Source organism: Lepisosteus platostomus, chromosome 6, assembly GCF_059453375.1.
Source record: "Lepisosteus platostomus isolate fLepPlt1 chromosome 6, fLepPlt1.hap1, whole genome shotgun sequence".
In the NCBI taxonomy this organism is placed as follows: Eukaryota; Metazoa; Chordata; class Actinopteri; order Semionotiformes; family Lepisosteidae; genus Lepisosteus; species Lepisosteus platostomus.
In genome coordinates, this window is record NC_142616.1 from 64,980,592 (window position 1) to 65,000,359 (window position 19,768).

The following is a 19,768-nucleotide window of genomic DNA, read 5'->3' on the forward strand; positions in this document are numbered from 1 at the left end:
TGTTTCAGATCAAAACTGCTCTCTCTTTGAAAATACAAAAACTCAAAACAAAGCTCTTTTTCTTCTAATATTGAAGGACAAATAATGCAGTCCCAATTTCTCAGACCGGTTATTAAATCTCAGTAACAAATTAATTCACGGTATAGAAAAATTTAAATATTAGTTGATATTACTGCCCTAGAATGAAAGAAGAGCACCTTGATTAATTCCTTGTCCCAAAGCAAAATCTCATATTTGACTGGTAAAAGGAACAGGATATCAACGTAATTGTGAATAAGGGAGATTGCAAGGGATTGAGAGTAAGGTCTTTAAAATTCAGATTGATTTATTAACAAATAAGTATTAAGTAATAAAAACGAGGATGTGGTGTCAGCTAAGGAAATTAAGAGGAGCTGCATTTATAACTGGGAATTGGAGGCAGAGAATTGTGAGCAAACTTCCTTGGCGTGTTGTTTAAACAGATTTCCTTCACAAAGTGGCTGAATAAGATACTGCAATCAGCGAGCTTCCAGCAGTCAAGGGGGTAATGTGTGCTGAATGGTCGCCTTTCGTTTCTAACCCTTCTTGTGTTCTCTTAAAAGCAAAGGGTTTGATTCTCTTTATCAGCAAAACCCAGTGTCCCTTTATAGTGTAGCCTCTTAAGTATTCAAGCATAAAGTGTAGGAGATTGGCATAAAGTGCCTTTATTAATTTCATTGCAATTGTTGGCTTTTTTGTTGGCTATTCATATGACTATCCAGAAGAGAAAAACATGAATGTGGAAATCTTTTAAATAAATATGTGCAACAAAACATTAGAAATACTATCTCCACCTTTCACCAGAGGCTGCACACTGTTTCGGCCGATGGTTAAACTGATGTAGCAACTGTTTAGTCAGTGTTCTTGAGCCAAACTGCAGCAAGCACGATACAGTAAATTCATTTTGAGAGGAATTATCAGGCATGTTAAATGTAATAGTATAATGCCATATGTTAACTGTTAAAAATTAAAATGTTTATGGGTACTGTAAGGTGGGGTGCAGTCAGGCTTGTTGAACCTTTGGGTTGGTGACCTTTGACCCCTGTGTTTTTCTGTTTCAAAACCAAAAGGTTTCATAGTCATAGCTTGAACTGGGAATTTTTCATGCAGTGTTGAATGATTCATCATTCATAAAAAGCACCAATTATCAGTTTAACAAAGCTAATGTTAGAAAACTTTTGGCTGCAGGAGAGCAGCTGAAAACTTAAAGATAAGTATAATCCATACGTATGAATATACACTCTGGGATGCCGTACCATTACATTACTGCATACAGCACTGAAGACAGCTGATCAAATCTGAAGTTTTTCATTTAAGTGTAGCAGGTGGGACGAGAGCTAAGCTAGCAGTGCCCAGTGCAGACACATGCACATGCAGCACTGTAGATAAGGAATAAGCACTCCAGAGGAAGAAAATAAGATATGCTAATACAACTGTAACAATATGGAGGCTGTGCTGGGGTCTTTAACTTCTTAGAAATAGATTGAGATCCCCTGTGATAGAAATCCATTTGATTTCTTTCTCTGCCTAGTGGGTACAATAGCGCAAGGTAATAACTTGAGCAGTAAGGCACTGCTAAGTAAGAGTTTCTGATGGAACCAAGCGTACTGAATGAAAACCGTGTGGCAAACAATGCCTCATTTTTTTACCTCTGGATCCATGGGTACTAAGCAGTGGCGATAATGGGTATTGTGGATAAGCTAATTTTAGAAGACACATGCAGATACTAATGTTGACCTACGGCAGTGTGCTCAGAAGCATGAGCCAATGCTAATTTTGTTAGTTCTTTTCAGGATTAACCAGTGAAATACACAAAGGGTGTTCCGGCTTTTCTGCCGTCACCCAGGTAAATGTACAGTACCAACCCAGGCAGCTTTACCTACTGTGCTACTTCCTGTTCAACAGTAGATGGTCATGTTGTTGTCTTTTCTTTGGAGAAAATTACAGGTTAGTGTGGTGTTGTAGATCGGAACCAGGATTGTGCTTCTGAAGCTGGGATGTTCCGAGTCCAATATGTTGATCCAGGCAGGATCTGTCATGTTTCTCCTAAGCATATGCTGAGGATTACGGGATTAAATTTTGGAGATAAGCCCTGCTGGGGCCATTCTCTCTTTTTTTCTGTGCACTTCTGTGATTTATTGTCTTCCATTTCTTGGCAAGTGATATTTTGATAGCCTTCGGTTTTCAGTTGAACAATAATAAGAGCATTAGGGCATTATGAAAGACAAATTGTTTTCCCAGGATATAAAACTTTTTCCCTTGACTGAAACCTCATGCAGGCAAGTGAGCTACAGTATGTTGTAAAATAGGTGCATTCACTTCGACTTTCCCCCGTTAGTTACTGCAGAATGAGACGCACAGTTAAGTGTTTGGTTTATATAAGCAAACTGTTTCAGAATTCCAATACCTAAAAAAAAATGGGAGAGAAATTCTTTGCAAATATTACAAAGTTGTAATGGAAAATAAAATTGCTGAAGAAAACCCAGAGTCATTAAACCCCCCCCATCTTTACTTATTAATAACAATTGTCAAATGAGCAGACCAATCAATGTTGGCAAATGGAGATATTTTGGAAAATGCCAGGATGTGTTGTCCCATTTCTATCTACCATATCAGTAAGTCTACAAATGGGGGTCCAATAAAAATAATTAAATGGTTAAATTGAGAATTGTAACAAATGTTAGTAATAATAACATGGAGAGATTTAAAGAATGATTTTGCCGTTTCCTCATGAGGTAGAGTTCCCACTAACTTGTTCTCACACGGTGTACGGGTCATGCACTGGGAAACATGGTAGTATGATGGTTTATGTTGGTGGGAGTGAGGGTGAAATGAACAATACCCTGGGGTGGAATGGACTGCTTTTAACACTGTGCAGGTCACTGCTGGAAGATGTAGGAAGTATGGTAATATTATTCATTGTACTTAATAGAAATGCAATTTATCTTGACCCTTAGGTCATAGACCGTTGACTAAAAATGATTTGCAGACAAGTTCTGAGTAAGAATGGTTAGAACTATTCTAAAAAGTCCAGGAATCTAAATGCATAATCAACCAGTTATCATATACTGTATACACAGGGATGTGGGTGGATATAATTACATTGTTAAACTGGATTAATCATCATCCCGGTAATTGAAGCTGTTTTTACCTTCTGGATAATCCTGTCTCTTGTTCCTCATCTGTGTGTTTCACTTGTTCTGTCACTCATTGCACTCGTGAGTCTCTCATTAGATGAATTACATTTTTACAGCATCTGAAATTTTGAAATGGATTATCTTCATTCCCTTTTTTGGCAGCACCTCCCCTGCAGTCACAGAGCAAAATCCTTCCTTACGTTTGTATCGCTACCATCACATCATATACTGTTCAGTTATATACAGGTGTTGTTGTTTAAAAGTGACAGCATATCAGTGGTGTAATACTGCCTCATAGTGTCCCAGGTCGGGTGTTTGATCCTGAGCCTGCGGGACTGCTGTGGATTTGTCCCCAGTACTCCGATATAATAGGCACCTTAAAATCAGGACTCTGGTCTAAGGGAAGCATTCAGATTTCATGTGTGTATAATTTGTAAAACAAAAGGAGTCATCGTTTTGGTATTTTTGTGGTTTTTACAGATGTTTATAATTTCTTGTATTTTTCCTGTGGTTTGTTCTTAGTGTTCATCATTGATCTTTTACAATATGTTGGCAGCATCTGCAGTGGCTCAGCCCTCAGTACACGCTGAATTTCAGATTATGTAATCGAGAAATGTTTTTTTTTTTGCAGTGTGGTAGACAATATGGCAGCAGACGTAAAGCATTGCTAATCCTGATTTGGGATTGAAAATCAGAATGGCTTTAGCAGTATAGATACTATTGCTCAAACGTAACGGACAAATTCAAGACAGCTGTATTTGTGCTTTAATTATCCAAATGAAAAGACTTTTTTCAGTATGTTAACTTTTATATTGAGCATTGATTATGTGATTCTGTTAGCATTACTAGCAAACTATTAGGATAAGATAGTAGCATAAGAAGAAAAATGTTTGCGGATTCACCTCTGGTATTAGCTTACTGTCCTAATGCATTGTAATAAAGGTTTGATTCATTGTGATTAAAGTTTAATGAAAAAATATTTTCATCAAAAACATGAATGCTTAACCAAAATGCCCAATAGTTATGTGGCTGTAACTATTGCTCTTGTAGAGCATTTACACTTCCATTTACATTTTCAGCATTCCTGTTTTTTTTCCTCAGGATTAAGTATTAAACATGATTTTTTTCTTAATAATGTGCACATTTTCAGGCTCCCCTTGAAAACCCTTTGATTGCTGGTAACAGTGTCTGTGTTTGTGTCACCACACGTTTCAGAATGTGGTGATCTAAAACAATAAATGTTGCAAAATTTAAATTCTGAAACTCTTTTAAGAGAAGGATTTTTTTTTTTGTAGAAAACACCTCATAAAAACAATTTAGAACCATGCTGGTTATGTTACATTATACAAATGTTATTATTTAATGCTTTTTATGTAAACATATTTGTTTTGAATAAATTTAACAGTGCATGTCTTTTGTAATGCTGCGTTTTCCCTTTTGTCTTTCAGGAAACAGTAGAATATGCCTTCCTTATCATTTTTACAATTGAAACATTTTTGAAGATTATAGCATATGGATTAGTGATGCACCAGAATGCGTATGTGAGAAATGGATGGAACATGTTGGATTTTGTAATCGTAGTGGTAGGGTAAGTGTGCAGTCTAATATCTTCCATATGTCTGTGTTTATTATCATGTTTAGAGCCCACAAAGAGTAACGCCAAGACACAACACTTAATATAAATCACGTGCTTCAGTTTCAATGTACAGAGTGAAATCTTAATCTGATCCAGAGAACCAAGAAACGAGGGCTCATTACAGATTTTATTTTTTTATTATAATGTAATTATAGTGACACTTTACAGAACTCATTGTTATCAACTTGCTTTTTTCCAGTTTGACTTTGTGAAAAGTGTCATTATTATTGTGTTTGACTTATTGGTTTCTTAAATTATTCACTGAAAACAAAGCCAATTGTCTGTATTCTGTATAAGATGAGAAATGAAAGACTATTCACACTTTTTTAGAATATTATCTGCTGCTATACTGGAAATTGCTTGAGGGAGTATTCTTATTTCTGATTTAGATAGCTCTGGTAAAGTGAGGAATGAGAATTACGTTTTTTTCTTTCATAAAATTAGAAAGCATTTAAGTACAGCTTTTTTAATTGTTTTGGGAATCAAAACTTATTGGTTTCAACCATAGCAAATCCAGTCAGTGGACAAATAAGATCTGATTTCTGTGGTGTTACCAACAGAATGATGATGTTGCAGACAACTTATCACACTAGTAGGAGGCATTTGGTTTCTGGAGACCTGACTAGTTACAGGCTAAGAAAATAAATTAGCATTCTCCACTTTGTGTTGCTTTTGCCACAGGGTAGAAAAGACAACATCTCATATCACCAAAAAATGCTTAGTTTCTAAAATATGGAGGTTTTTGCAAAATAGTAAGTGTGTAGAAATGTGGAATAAAGATGTTTGTTTTACACTACACATAACAAGTTTCCACAGCAACAGCTTAAAGTGATGTAATGAAAGTGTTTGTTTCCTTCTTGTATAACTATACAGCATTTATAGTGTTGCTAACCAGGTTAGATTAAGGAAAAACGTTATTATATGTTGTGCTTTGAGTTTTTCTTTGAATTATGTACTTGAAATGACTGGCTAGTTTGTATCCATCCGTAGATTGTGCCTCTGTGTCATTCAGTGTCAAAACAACCAAACATTTTTGAAAATGTCACCATGTATCTCAGTCATATTTGGATAAAAAATGACAAGTTAGCAATTATAAATCTGAAATTTGATGGGTCAGTCATTATTGTCCCAGAGATATGACTATGCCAGGTGGTGAAAAGGCCCCTTTTGAATTCTGAAGAAGGCACCGTGCTTTTAAAAGTTAACTTGTATGGTAGAGCAACCAAAATTCACACCCAGATAGATCTTCAGTAATCAAACCAAAAATCACATAAGCATGATTGTAAAACATACTATACATTCCATAGTTATTTGAAGATTCAGTTAGATGAGTAATACTGTATGTGTCCCATAGGCAATTTTAAACTTTAACTTCTACACAAGGGAGTGATGACGTATATCTGAATTTTTTAGATTAAGTGATACTTTTCAACTATATTATTTGATTCATGCTGATTAGAAATCTCAATCAGTTTACCAAAAGTGGTCAAAAGTCTGGGGTTTGTAGTTATAAAAAATCTAAAACTCATTAAAAGTATGAAAAGTGAGTCCTGAGTATTAGGTCTGTTATATAAAGGCAATACATGCAACAAATCTGTATTAGTCTTGTTGCCTGTCAGTTTATATTATGTAGCCTAAATGTCTATGTCCATGTTTCTAAAACCTCCATACCTGTATAACTTCCTAGGAAATGTGTACACCTAATGGCTTAACTTTAAAAGCAATATTTCTCATCACTGCTATGTTAAATGTAATCATTTCATTTTGCTCAGCATTGAACCTTAGGGCATTATGTTGATGAAAACCTGAATTATTTCAGCAAGTTGTAGAATCTCCATTTTTGATCCACGATGGAGATCTAGCTTATGAAAATTTGCTTGTAACCCTAAGCCACACAGATGGAATGCTATAATAATGAAAGCAGATTTATGCATCATTCTGGTAACTATTTGTTTTATGTTTACCTTCACATATGGACTCTTGCTTTGTTATTCCTGTTTCACACTGGACCTGTTCTTGTTCTGAATCAGTGGAGCCTGGTATCATGCCAAGGTGCAGCAAATGTGTAGTTTATCTTTTAACACACCTGCTCCTGTGAAGCAAATATATAGATTTAGCAACCTGAAGAGCAAACGCCAAGATTAAACAGAATTTTGTATAAAGCTATGGCCTAGAAAAGGCAACTGAAATAAATTGTGCTTTTCCAGTAGCAGTAGATTAGCAAAGGGACAAGAAGAGTGAGTCAGACTCTCTCCCCTTTAATATTCACACAGTCCACTGCATAGCTAGGTCAGCCCCTCTGTCTGAATGCAACATGCTATGTGAATCACCACTACATCAGCACAGAACAAAATAAAATTGGGCAAGTTGGATTAGATGTGGGTTAATTAGGCTAGAGAATATCAACCAGCTCGATAGCACAGTGAGTTTTCGACTCACGACCACTGAGGATCATGGGTTTAGATCCCAGGTGGGGACACCTGCTGTATGCTTGTTAAAATGACTTTGCACATATTTCTACACCAAATCCTGCAGTATAAATAGGCATCAACATTTGTGGTATAAAAATCTCTTCAGTTATTTTCTATAAATCAGACAAAGTAAAAGATTTTTCCTATGAATTTGGTAAGACTCAGTAGATTAATAAAAAATCCAGTGGCAGTGTTGACGATAAACCATGTGGTTATTACCCGAGAAGAGAAAAGGTTCTCAAGACTATGGAAGCCAGGTCTAAGACGATAGTCTTAGTGGTATCGTGTTTTGGTCAACAACATGTAAAGTACAACGTCGTTCCCCTTTTGAGAGATTCAGTCAATAAATTAGACACTTCAGACAGTGGCTGGTTTGATAGATTAGATACTTTGTTTTGTATTGTGAACGCAGTGTTCTGACTTTCACGCTGCTGTGAGCTGTCTTGTTCTGCCTGTTTCAGGTTATTTAGTGTTGTCTTGGAACTATTAACCAAAGAGGGAGATGCAAGCAGTCACCAGTCTGGTGGGAAGCCAGGTGGCTTTGATGTTAAAGCCCTACGAGCCTTCCGAGTGCTGCGTCCTCTCCGACTTGTATCGGGAGTGCCCAGTAAGTACCCCCACTTCCTTTCCAGAACTGCTGGCTTCCGGCAAGTCTACTCCGATGAAAAAGTGGAGCCAAAAAAGCTGGATAAAATTTGCGAACCTGCTGAATGAGAACGAGCGTACATACCATTTCAAAATATATTTCTTATTCAAGAGGTATCCCTGAAAATGGGAGCTCAGTTTTGAACATCCTCTATTACAGCCTTTTTACTTCAAGATTACTGTTCTCCGTCTTCATATTTACAGACACGTGCTTCTGTCAACATTTTATCCATTTTATCCTTAAGTAAAATTTGGGGTTGTCTTTTTTTCGCCTTACAAAGAAAATTTAAGAAGTGCCATTTAGTAACTGCTCTTTCTACAGGGCCATTAACAACAGAATGCACTTCAGCACATGTAGAGTACAGAAGCCTGTAGCATTAACTGCTAGGCAAGGGCTATTTTTGTCAGTGCCTTAAGGGTGGTATGTTAAACACTGCAATAACTCTAGATGTGGATGTAGTCATGCAGTTGCATGTTTCTGTATGTTGATATATACTATATTTTTTACAAACTGTTGGGTTCAAGAAATTACCAGAGCATTCGGGAAAATGTGAGACAACTGAGAAATGGTATTCTTTTTTTATATTCTCTGGAGCAGCTCTGCTGAGTAACTAATTGGGGTCAGATTTGGAGAAATATTTATTCACAATAAAACCACACAATATACTATGTTACACAACAGTCAATCTATTCTTGATGGATGCCTTCGTCCTACAGACCCCAAAAATCGGTTCTAGCCCCCAAAAAACTATGCAACCCCATAACAAGCCAAAAGGATGTAACGGGCATCCCAATAATGTAAATGAAAATAACTCCCTTCCTGCAACATAGATCCTCAAACGTGAATTGAAATGGCAAGAGACGCTGTCCAGGGTTAGGGAGCTGGGGGCAGACGTTTTGTATAGGACACAACAGGCCCACTCCTGTGATGCTTATCAGTGAGAGCCGGGGCAGCTGTGTGAGGGTTGTGAAGCAGATGGGATGTCTCATCGCAAGGGCGCATTGTCTTGCTGCCTGCTTCCTCCTGCACGTCATGCACTGAGCATGATATATGGAGATGGTCTGTATGTCTGAGCTTTCCTTAGGCACCCTTTTGAACTAGTGACCTGGTGGCTTGAAGTAATGAGGCTGCAATTTGAATTCCCAGTTTCAGGAATGGGATGAAACCAGTCTTTAAGCACTTGATATAATTTTGTAACGTATGTCGGGTTTTCAGTACAGTACGTGTTCTATGTATGTTCTGTATGTATCCTACAGTATGTGTAAGTGTGACCGTTTATGAATATATAGTATGTAGTATTTTGACAGATGCCTGTTGAATGGATCAATGAAGAGTGCCTGTTGTTTCTGTCAGTTTTTTTATTCTTGACTTAACAATTTAATTACTTTTTTCACCTAACTGTGTATATTTTAGACAAGGTTAAATTGTTCATGATATGATCTTCTTTTGAAAAGCATTAAAAGAATTTCTTATACACTGTATGATTTAAAACTTTTAGATTTGTGCCGTTTTGCTGCAAGCACCATTTTTATTTTGAAAATAGTATGTTATTCTCATGCAGCTAAATGTATGCTTTTTAACTGTTCCTATTTTTTTGTCTTTTAGGTTTACAAGTAGTTTTGAATTCCATTATAAAAGCCATGGTCCCCCTTCTCCACATCGCGCTGTTGGTTTTATTTGTGATCATAATCTATGCTATTATAGGACTGGAGCTCTTTATTGGAAAAATGCACACAACATGTTATTTTGCTGGCACAGGTAAGTGTGCCCTTTTAGCAAAACAGTTTTTATCTCCCCAGGTTATCTACAAGAATGTATCTCATAGTATTTGACGCTACAGTCTTGAATTTTCAGTTTGCCCTTTTCACATACTGTACAGTATGCTGTATAAATATCTGTTACAATATGAAGCTTTTACCTCTTTTGTGGCAGGAACATTTCCCTGACCTTAGTCAATGTATATTTTAGATACTGAGTGGCATGAGAAACTGTTGACTCCATTACTCATTGGATTGCTTTTTAACTTTTGAATCCATTAATCTTGATTTTGTATTACCCACCTGATTTTGGAATCGCCAGCTGTGTGTTTTTCACATCCCGGCTAACAGCTATGAAGTCTGTATCCGCACACAGGGGAGAATGGGGGAGCGGAAGCAGACCCCTCCGATCCACAAAGTCTCTCGACTTTTAACCCATCACAGGCACATCTGCCCCACACTGCAGAGGTTAAGCCCTAGTTCAAGGAGGGGTGCCAGCAGCCTGCTTGGGGGCACTGTGTTTGCAGAGAGCCAAAACACAGTTCTGGCTGACAAATCCCACCTTACTCTCCGTGACGTTTAGCCAATTGTACCCCCTCATCTGAGGAATCCTGGTCATAGCCAGTTACTGATACTAGCCAGGGTTGAACCCGCAACATCTGTATCATGCAGGTCAACCCGTGTCTGAGCGAATGCCTTAACCACCCATTTGTTGGCCTTTTTAACCCCATTGATTATAGATTTGTAAAACTGTATATAAGAAAGACAGTTTGATGACAAGGCTTTGATTCTAAATTGTAAATTGATTTGACATTGTTCTGCATTTTCCCCATTCTTTTTTGTTATCATGCTTTCAAATGGATAAAAATCTATCAAAATATCCATGATTAGTGAATGCAACTGGGGTAGATGGGAACCGTTTTAATGACCACTGTACAGAATGTGTCGGAACCCAGAATCCAGTGAAACACAGATGAGATCTGCATTAGAGATGGACTTATATGAGTTTGCATGATAGGAAGTTTTAGCGAGAAATAATATCAGCCATCCCTTGAAGTCAGAAGTTCTAGGTAGGGCATAGATTCGTAAAGGGTTTAAGATATTGCACATCCTGCTCTGCTGCATTATTGTCTGTATAATGGGCATGTCACTTCCATTTTGAGTTGAGTATAGAGCTGCATGGAAAGAAGGGATAGCTTCAGCACAAGCAAACTAGTCCTCAGTATCTATGGAGACGACATAATCTCTTGCAGTTCTCTTTCACAGTGAAGGCATAATCTCTGGACTGTTTTTCAAGTGCTTTAGAATAATTGGTGAGCGGATGTTTCTCATCAGGATAATTTTAAATATATAGTGGGTTTTAGATGCAGGGCTCAGCGCTGACCTAAATTTTGACTTGCCTTTTTTTTAAAAAAGGTTTTTAAAAAGGTAAAACACTTTGACAAACCCATGCTTAACCTTCATGTTTGATGCAGCAGGAAATAACAATGAGAATGAGTTGTGAAGGAAAACCTGCAGTACCCTCCAAATGTATGCAAGGTGAAAGCTGTTATTTTAGTTCAAGCAATTAGTATTTGTGGTGATAAGACTAATATGAATGATGAGTATGATATATGTTTCATTTCTGGATTACTCGGGGCAGATGTTTTCTCAGATTAGAACAAGAACATGCCGACCGTAATATTGGGGTGTGGTGCATTCACCTTAGAAGTCACCAGTAGAAGTTTTTTGACTGTAAATTAAAAAGAAAACAGTTTGGACTTTGCTTTCCTTTTGTAGAGTTATGGTTCATGATTCCTGACCTGCTGTATATATTTAAGGATTGAATGGGAGTCTGGCCGATAGTAAAGAGATTAAATAGATTTGTCTTGTGGTCTTATTTTTTAGTGGGTTGAGGTGAATGCGAGACGCCGTTTTAACCTTTCTCTGGTTTCACCCCATTTTTCCTCCGCAAATCGCCCCCTTTCCCCTCCAGATGTAATAGCTGAAGAAGAACCAGCACCGTGTGCGATCTCAGGGCATGGGCGCCAGTGCCCCATCAACGGTACTGTATGCAAAGAAGGGTGGAACGGTCCGAATGGCGGCATCACCAACTTCGACAACTTTGCCTTTGCCATGCTGACGGTGTTTCAGTGCATCACTATGGAAGGCTGGACCGAGGTATTGTACTGGGTAAGATGCACCTTTCTACCCTGTGGCCCCAGGGTCTCCCTCCTCTGCATGAGCTGTGTCTGAGTTTGCCGTGACAGGCCGCCATAGCGCGAGAAAACGAATCAAAATCCTCCCAAAACCACTTCGGGCTACAGTACTAGCCAGGTTTCTTCACTTTCCAGATGTACTGGAGCTGAGCGGCGGAGACTTCCAAACCTACAGTCAGCCTCTCATTAAGTCTCCGGAACGGAACATTTTAGTTCGTGCTGTTCAAACACGGACTTGTAAAGTAAAACAGTCAAGTAGGACTTAACACAAAACAGCCATGATTGTGATTGAATTAAAACTCCAAAACCAAATCATCTCTGTAGTTCATAATATTTTTGGACAAAGATGGAGAGATAGATAGATCACTTCATTGGCCAAGTAAGTTTTCACTTACAAGGAATTTGACTTGGTGAGTTGCTCATACACTATATACAGTACATACAGACCTACCATTTATACATAGACACATACATAAAACCATAAAACACAATATACATTTAAAAAATTTGAGGAAAAATATATATTGCACTTCACAAATGTGTCAGAACTACTTGTGAATGTTAACAAGTCTCCTTAATGGCACATTGAACCACTGGTACAATAGTCATGGCCCAGTCATGTCTTCATTTATGTTCTGTGTGTGTTCATTTTAGGGGGAAGCCTCAGATGTCTGATTGTGTAAATACACCAAACATTCTTATAAGAGCATGCTGTGGTACACAGTGATAGAATAAATTCTAGAAAAGACTAACTCTAGTATGATATGGGGAGTTCTGGAAAACAATATAAATGTAAAGCAAAGTGAAAGCAGTCGTTTGCAGTGATTAGATCAAGTGGATACTGAGAACGTGCAAAGCAGATGCCGTATACCATGATGAAATCTTGACTTAAACATTATATCCATGATGAGCAATACACTGTATATGATTAGGTACTAGAATTAAGCAGAGTGGAGAGACACCTGAAAATTGAGCACTTTGTTGAAGTTATGAGATTTCCAACTGGGAAAGAAAATAAACAAATCAGAAGTACATTGATGGCCTGCTTCTATTATGACGTGTGGAAGATTGCTTAGACTGTGTGTTTCTGAAATCTTTGAATTCTGGCTTTTCGCTGTGTGGTTTCTTTGCAGATGAATGATGCCATGGGCTTTGAGTTACCATGGGTTTATTTTGTCAGTCTCGTCATCTTCGGATCCTTTTTCGTTCTAAACCTTGTTCTTGGTGTGCTGAGCGGGTAAGCAGTTGTTCCTTAGTTTTCCTTGGCAGAGTTCCTTGCTCAACTCTCTGTCCCACCGGCAGTTTCTATCATGATTCATCATGGCTTTTGACATGGTTTCCTGTTTTCCAGTTGTCAGTAGTCACACTTGTGCTTTAAAGTATCAAAGGATCTTTAGTGGTCACTCTATATGCGATATTATTTCAAATGATAAGCTAGCTTTCAACACACATTAAAACATTTTAAACTAGAAGCTGCTGTCAACTTTACAGCTTCCAAACATTTCCAGAACAGCAAGGTAAAGAATGGATTTTAAAAATTGAAATCGTACAATGACAGGGCCAATTGTAATCCAATATAGCAAATATAGCAAATATACCAAAGACCATTAAAGTCTTATACCAGGATCTGAATTCTCATGAAATTCTGAGCAAATGTTTTGATGTTTTATGTAAGCTTTAGAAAGAAATGACAGTAAAATTTAAAAAACCAAAGAAACCTTTGAATCTTATGCCTGGGATGAACACACTTTTCAAATGTTTGTCTTTCCCATTAAACAGAATACACTAGGAATGCACAAATGGTTTTTTGACCCTATTTCTGGGGACGTCTCTGTTATAATGAAGAATTCCCTGTCAAACCAATGTGCCCCCCACACAGATAACGCCGGTGTGACAGTACAGCTGACTGAGGGACTCTGCATCCTCATCACTTTGTTAACAAGTTCCTTTGGGTTTTCACAGGTCAATGATGCCATTGGATGGGAAACACCTTGGATCTATTTTGTTAGTCTAATCATACTTGGCTCATTTTTTGTACTTAACCTTGTTCTGGGTGTACTTAGTGGGTAAGCAGCCGGTGTGACAGTGTGCTTAGTGTGACATGCTGTGCTTTTTAACTCTCTGCATGCTCCGAGAGGCTCTTCAGAGCTTTCATATCATTATTGACCTTCCTGTTTCATGAAATGGTCCCTGATAAATACATCATAACCCGTAGTTTTTTAACCTTTTTGTATTCTCTTGGTGACCAAGATAAAACAACAATCATTCTACGGAAATGGGATAAGAGCGGAACAGTGTCTTTTATTTTCGAAACGTCTCTGTCAAACTCCGCAGACACAGATAAAAGAAAATAGCTATCTGCTGTTCTGTGCTACATACAGTATAGATATTAATACTTTTACAAGTGCTCAGTCATTTCTTCCCTGTAGCTGTAAATACATCAGTCTTCTGTTGGATCTATCATGACTGTTAAAAGTGTGGCCTGTAAGTGGTGTTTTTGGCATGTAAGATACACTACCTGTCCTAAGTGTATCATATTTTGATTCCTATGGAATAAGAACATTTTGAGACACTGCCATCTATAGAGACACCACAGCTTGTCATGTAAAAATTTCCCTATCTTAAGGTTTCTCTTTCTCTCTGGGTTAAAGTGCTGTTTGTATTTTGAGTGTTATTATACCTGTATTGCCAAATATTTTTTTAAATCATAGAAATGAGTAGTTTTAATGTGTTGATTTGTTTGTATGAAAAGTATTCGGCCTACACATATGGCGAACACATATGTAATATTGTCTTAGTACATTATTTTTTTAACATGAGCCCCATCTAGAGGTAAGGTCCTCATTTCAACTGTTTTTTTACATAATTGTCTGGTGATGTCATCCAGCCCAGATCATGAATACTGTACATGTTTGGATAAATCTTTTCATGTTCATTATTTCACTACTTATTTGAATGTTTTTGTGAATACAGTAATTGTAGCCCCCAGATAGCATTGAAACATTTCTGAAAACAATATTTTCAAAGTTTGGATCAGCAATAAACAAGGAAGAATGACCAATCTGCTGTTCAACTGCAAGACTTAATGACTTTTCCAATGTTCCCAGAGTCACTCATAAAATACAGAATAAGGTACTGTATGGAAGACCAAACGTTTGACTAAGATGGGGATTGTTTGAAAAGACTTGGAGCAAACTTCGTTCAGGGTGAAAACAGCTTGGGAAATGACAGATATTTTTTGAGGAGGGGGTTACATTGTTCACACTTTTCCACGCTGTCCTGAGAAATGCCGCCGGTAAACGTGTCCTGTGGCTCTCTGTCCTGCACAGGGAGTTCTCGAAGGAGAGGGAGAAAGCCAAGGCCCGCGGAGATTTCCAGAAACTGCGAGAGAAGCAGCAGCTGGAGGAGGACTTGAAGGGGTACTTGGACTGGATCACCCAGGCCGAGGACATCGACCCGGAGAACGAAGAAGACGGGGACGGGGAAGGCAAACGGAACCGTAAGTACCCACAGAGGGTGAACATTTCCACAGCCTGCCCAGTGTGAAGTCTATGGTTCAGAAAAAAACGAAAGAACTGGAAGTTTTTTTACCTTGGAGTGCACACGTGCAGTTGATGTGATACGTTTTGATAGATTGGTCAGTGGCATTCAACTCCTTTCATAAAAGCTCCAAATGATCGTGTCGGTGGTCTACAACACGTTGGACTCAGAATCTCAACTTCAGATTTTTAATAAGAATACTTAGAATCAAGGGTTGAGCTTTTCCTAGAAAAAAGAACCCACTTCACTAGTTACACTTCACCCCAGTGCACCCCAAGGGGAAAGCAGCAGACCACAGAATGACATCCTGAAAAAAAAACATTGTGCAATGGTGACCGATCCTCTCTCCTGGTCTTTGTTAAGGCTCTGAAATGGATAATTAAGACCAGTCAAGTCAATATATCATTCGAATAAGTCATTAACCATAAGATAATGTGTTTCTCCAAGATAAAGTGTGATGACCACAGTTACAAAGTAAGAACAAAAGAAGATACAAGCGAGAGAAGGTCATTTAACCCACATATCCCAAATGGTTGTTAGGAGTTAATTGCAGTAGTAAGTCATTGTTATGTGGGGCTAAGAGAAGATTAAAAAGATTAAAAAATTAAATTTTAAAATGGTCCTTAGAAGCATTATGTCATTAGAAGGTTGTTCCATTGACTTTAGCAGGCTAGGCGTTCGAACTTAGTGTTAATCTCAGGTGCTAACCCTCTTAAGTAAAGGTTGTACTAGCCTGTACAGAATGCTTGTGGTCTCTCGGAAAAATAATTCCAATCAATGTTTAGAGTGTTATAATTGATATAAATCCATATGTTATCCAGTATTTACTTTTAATGATACTATTCATGCAAGCATCAAGTTAAAGATCCTTTTAGGTTTCTTCTAGATAAGATGAAGTGTTTATTGTCCACACAGAGAATGTCATATAGAAATCATCTTCTTTTGGATAATTTTTAAATAGAGTTATATATCCCTAATCAGCATCCTGTGATACTTGTTATATTCCTCTCTTTATCAAATTTTGCATGGGAAAATACATTATTCTTGTTGCTAAAAGTTGGATGTTAGTAGTGAAGGGATTATGACGTAAATTATTTTTCCATAAATGAAGAATACACATTGCAGTTAATTTTCTTTTTTAATGTGCCTATAATTTCTTGAAATGTCCTGTTATGGTACAGTTTCTAACCTCTGTGTTTCAGTAAAATGTAATTGCTTCTAGGGAACAGATGGTATTTTTGTCAACGTGTTTTAACTGTTTTTTGGAATTTTCTTTTTTTCTCACAAAAAGCTCAACACTAGGTCCAGGTATACTGTACCGAATTACTATATGGGAATTTTAGAGTGATTGCATGTTTCCAATTACATTAACTTAACACCTACCATATTTTGCATTGGCTCAGGAATGTATTTACTGGCTGTCATAGAAACTGCATGTTCCTTTGATCCCCATAGTTTTTGTAACATAATTTGCTTCTTATTCAAGGGTGTGTGGGTATCCACATATATTTTAAACAATTGAATGTGTGAAATTGATCTGTGTTACATTATGTAAGACTGACTACTTGAGAATAAGTTTGAATTGACATCACTTAGCTGCATCAAAACGGTACTGTAGTAGATACTAAATCACTTTTTTCCCTATGTAAAAAATGTAAAACTGTCTAAAGTGGGTTTTTTTACCATGAATAAAAAGAACACAGTTGATCCCATTTTATAAAAATATTATGCTCAAGCTTCTCAGTCGTATTGATATAGTGTTGAATTTCATATTGGAGCGGTTGACAATATACAGTATCTTCAGAATTTGAAGGTAGGTTTGTTACCCAGCCACCCCTGAATTCACAGCAGCCAGAGGTCTTTTTTCAATTAAGGATGTATTATGTTATGGCTGTGGTCAGTTTATAGGAACTTAAAAGTAAGGAAGCTGTATTTGTAACAGGAAAAAGTTAAAGGGGTAGTTTAGCGAATTCATCTGCTTTTTCTTTTGTACCTTATAGTAATTGTTGTTCATTGTCTCTTACTTACACTGTATGCAGGGAAAGATACTTAGTCTTCCACACAGTTGAAACTATCATGGATTGAAATCTGGGACTTTAAAGTGGTTTACCCTTTTTGGCAGTTATTTCTGTTCGTGAATAATGCGTCTATATTTCTTTTAGAAGGGTTATAATAATAATAATTGCTTACACTTATATAGCCCTTTTCTGGATACTCCACTCAAAGCGCTTTAAAGATAATGGGGACTCCCCTCCACCACCACCAATATGCAGCATCCACCTGGATGATGGGACGGCAGCCATAGTGCGCCAGAACGCTCACCACACATCAGCGATCAGTGGGGAGGAGAGCAGAGTGATGAAGCCAGTTTATAGATGGGAATTATTAGGAGGCCATGATTGGTAAGGGCCAATGGGAAATTTGGTCAGGACGCCGGGGTTACACCCCTACTCTTTTCGAGAAACACCCTGGGATTTATAATGACCTCAGTTTTGCGTCTCATCCGAAGGACGGCGCCTGTTTACAGTATAGTGTCCCTGTCGCTATACTGGGGCATTAGGACCCACATGGACCGCAGGATGAGCTTTTACTCTTCTGCCATGCAGCTTAGGGAACTCTTTTTCAACAGCTGTTTTTAGTGGAAGGCTTCATTGCCATGGCCAGTAGGAAAGTGCAACTGAAAATCACAATATTTCATGATATGTAATTGATGAAATCTGTACTGTAATTAGGGTGAGCAACAGGTATACACTACTCCATCAACATTTCATGAGTGTGTCATCTGATTCGGAAGCCAAGACTGGTATCTTGATTTAAGCTAAAAATGCCTGAAGTGAAATGACAAAGGGCAATATTATTCCAAGCAAGTGTGCTTTCCATTAATAAAATCAGAAATATTCCTGTAATTTACTGGAATAAGCAGATCATTTAGCAATGATACGCTCATACTAGTCAATATAGTATATGCTTTTAATTATTACTGTTTGAAGCAAACAGGTGTTCGCTATAGAGTTTTGCAGTTCCATATGACATAATCTTTTCATTCTGTCAGATGGTTGTTGGCAGAACTTTAAAAGCATTATTGACTCTTTATCCTATATGAAAACTGCTGGTTTGGAAAGTCAGTACACATTAGCTCTTAGGTGAAATTTCCAGGCTTTAGTGACACAACTCTGTGTGTCATGTAGTAAGTATGTTTATATATGTACATTAGGATAATGATTTAACAGCTATGGTTAATTGGCTGTGTAGTGTAGCATATACATCTGATCTTTTCTGAAGCAATGTAGCTCTGAACCATATTGTACCATTCCACAAAAAAGAAAATAAATTTTATGGTTTAATGGAGAATACTGAATTTCATCTTCAGTTTCCAGTAGCACAGAAATAATACAATGCATAATTCACAAGGGAGGTATAATGCTTCAAACATGTATTCTTAAGTTTGTATGTCTGTATATCATGTACTGATGAGCAATAATATTCTATTCTAAAATTTAAGTGAAGTGCAACATTTCTCACCTATAAGACGTTTATTTGAGAAGAAGTCAAGATCATGACTCATGTTTTGAGGACAGGGCTTGACTTAAAGGAAAGAGGATGTGAAACAGAAAAAGGCATTAATCTGACTTAAAAGAACAATTGAAAAATAGTTTTTCATTTGTCTTGTTTTACAATGTATTAATCATACCAAGTGTGATTCTCATTTTCTACTACTTTATGTGACATGAATTATAACAATTAGGACATGAATTATGAAAAGTAGTCTATTTAACAGAAATGCAGAAAGCTACTGTACTTGAGAGGGATTTAAAGATTAAAAATCAATAAAAAACCTATTTCTGAATTGTTAAATTATTTGCTAACTTGATCAGTCGATTTACCTTTGCCAGCTTGCTGTCTCTGTTCTGTTCAGGTATTCCAAATACCATACTATTTATGCAGACCATAATCATGTAAACAATACTATATTATATTGCAAAAAGTCATCACTGACGTTTCTTCAAAACTAATTTGTAGTGTTAGTGTTCTTGAACCAAGCTTATTTGCACCTATCCTGTGCCATCAAAAGTTGACTTTTTACTAACATTTACCATTATAGCCTTTAATCCCTTCACGCCTGAAAAAAAAAAAAAGATATATTCTAATGCCTGTGCGATACAATTCAGTACGGGTTCCAAGAAGTAGATGTAAACCATGACAAAATTCAAGGCTTTCATGCTCTTCTGATCACACGAGATACACTTTGTAAAGCAACTGAGAAGCGCCGGGTGAGAGAGAGTGCTTCTCCAAGATCTCATTTTGAAAACAAAGATGTGCAGACAAGGTCCTGCAACATTTGGCATATGAGAAGCAAAACATTCG

At 37.4% G+C, this 19,768-nt stretch overlaps 1 protein-coding gene across 16 annotated transcripts in view; it reads left to right on the forward strand.

Annotated features, from left to right (window-relative positions):
- The window catches only part of LOC148662139 (voltage-dependent L-type calcium channel subunit alpha-1D-like), a 118,873-nt gene that overhangs the window by 45,900 nt on the left and 53,205 nt on the right, over positions 1-19,768 (forward strand). For all 16 annotated transcript variants that reach the window (XM_088636958.1, XM_088636963.1, XM_088636948.1 and 13 more), the window contains exons 4-9: positions 4,604-4,743; positions 7,724-7,869; positions 9,514-9,666; positions 11,641-11,837; positions 12,997-13,100; positions 15,193-15,362. In XM_088636958.1, the coding sequence (XP_088493084.1) occupies positions 4,604-4,743; positions 7,724-7,869; positions 9,514-9,666; positions 11,641-11,837; positions 12,997-13,100; positions 15,193-15,362 (910 nt within the window). The remainder of the gene's footprint in view (positions 1-4,603; positions 4,744-7,723; positions 7,870-9,513; positions 9,667-11,640; positions 11,838-12,996; positions 13,101-15,192; positions 15,363-19,768) is intronic.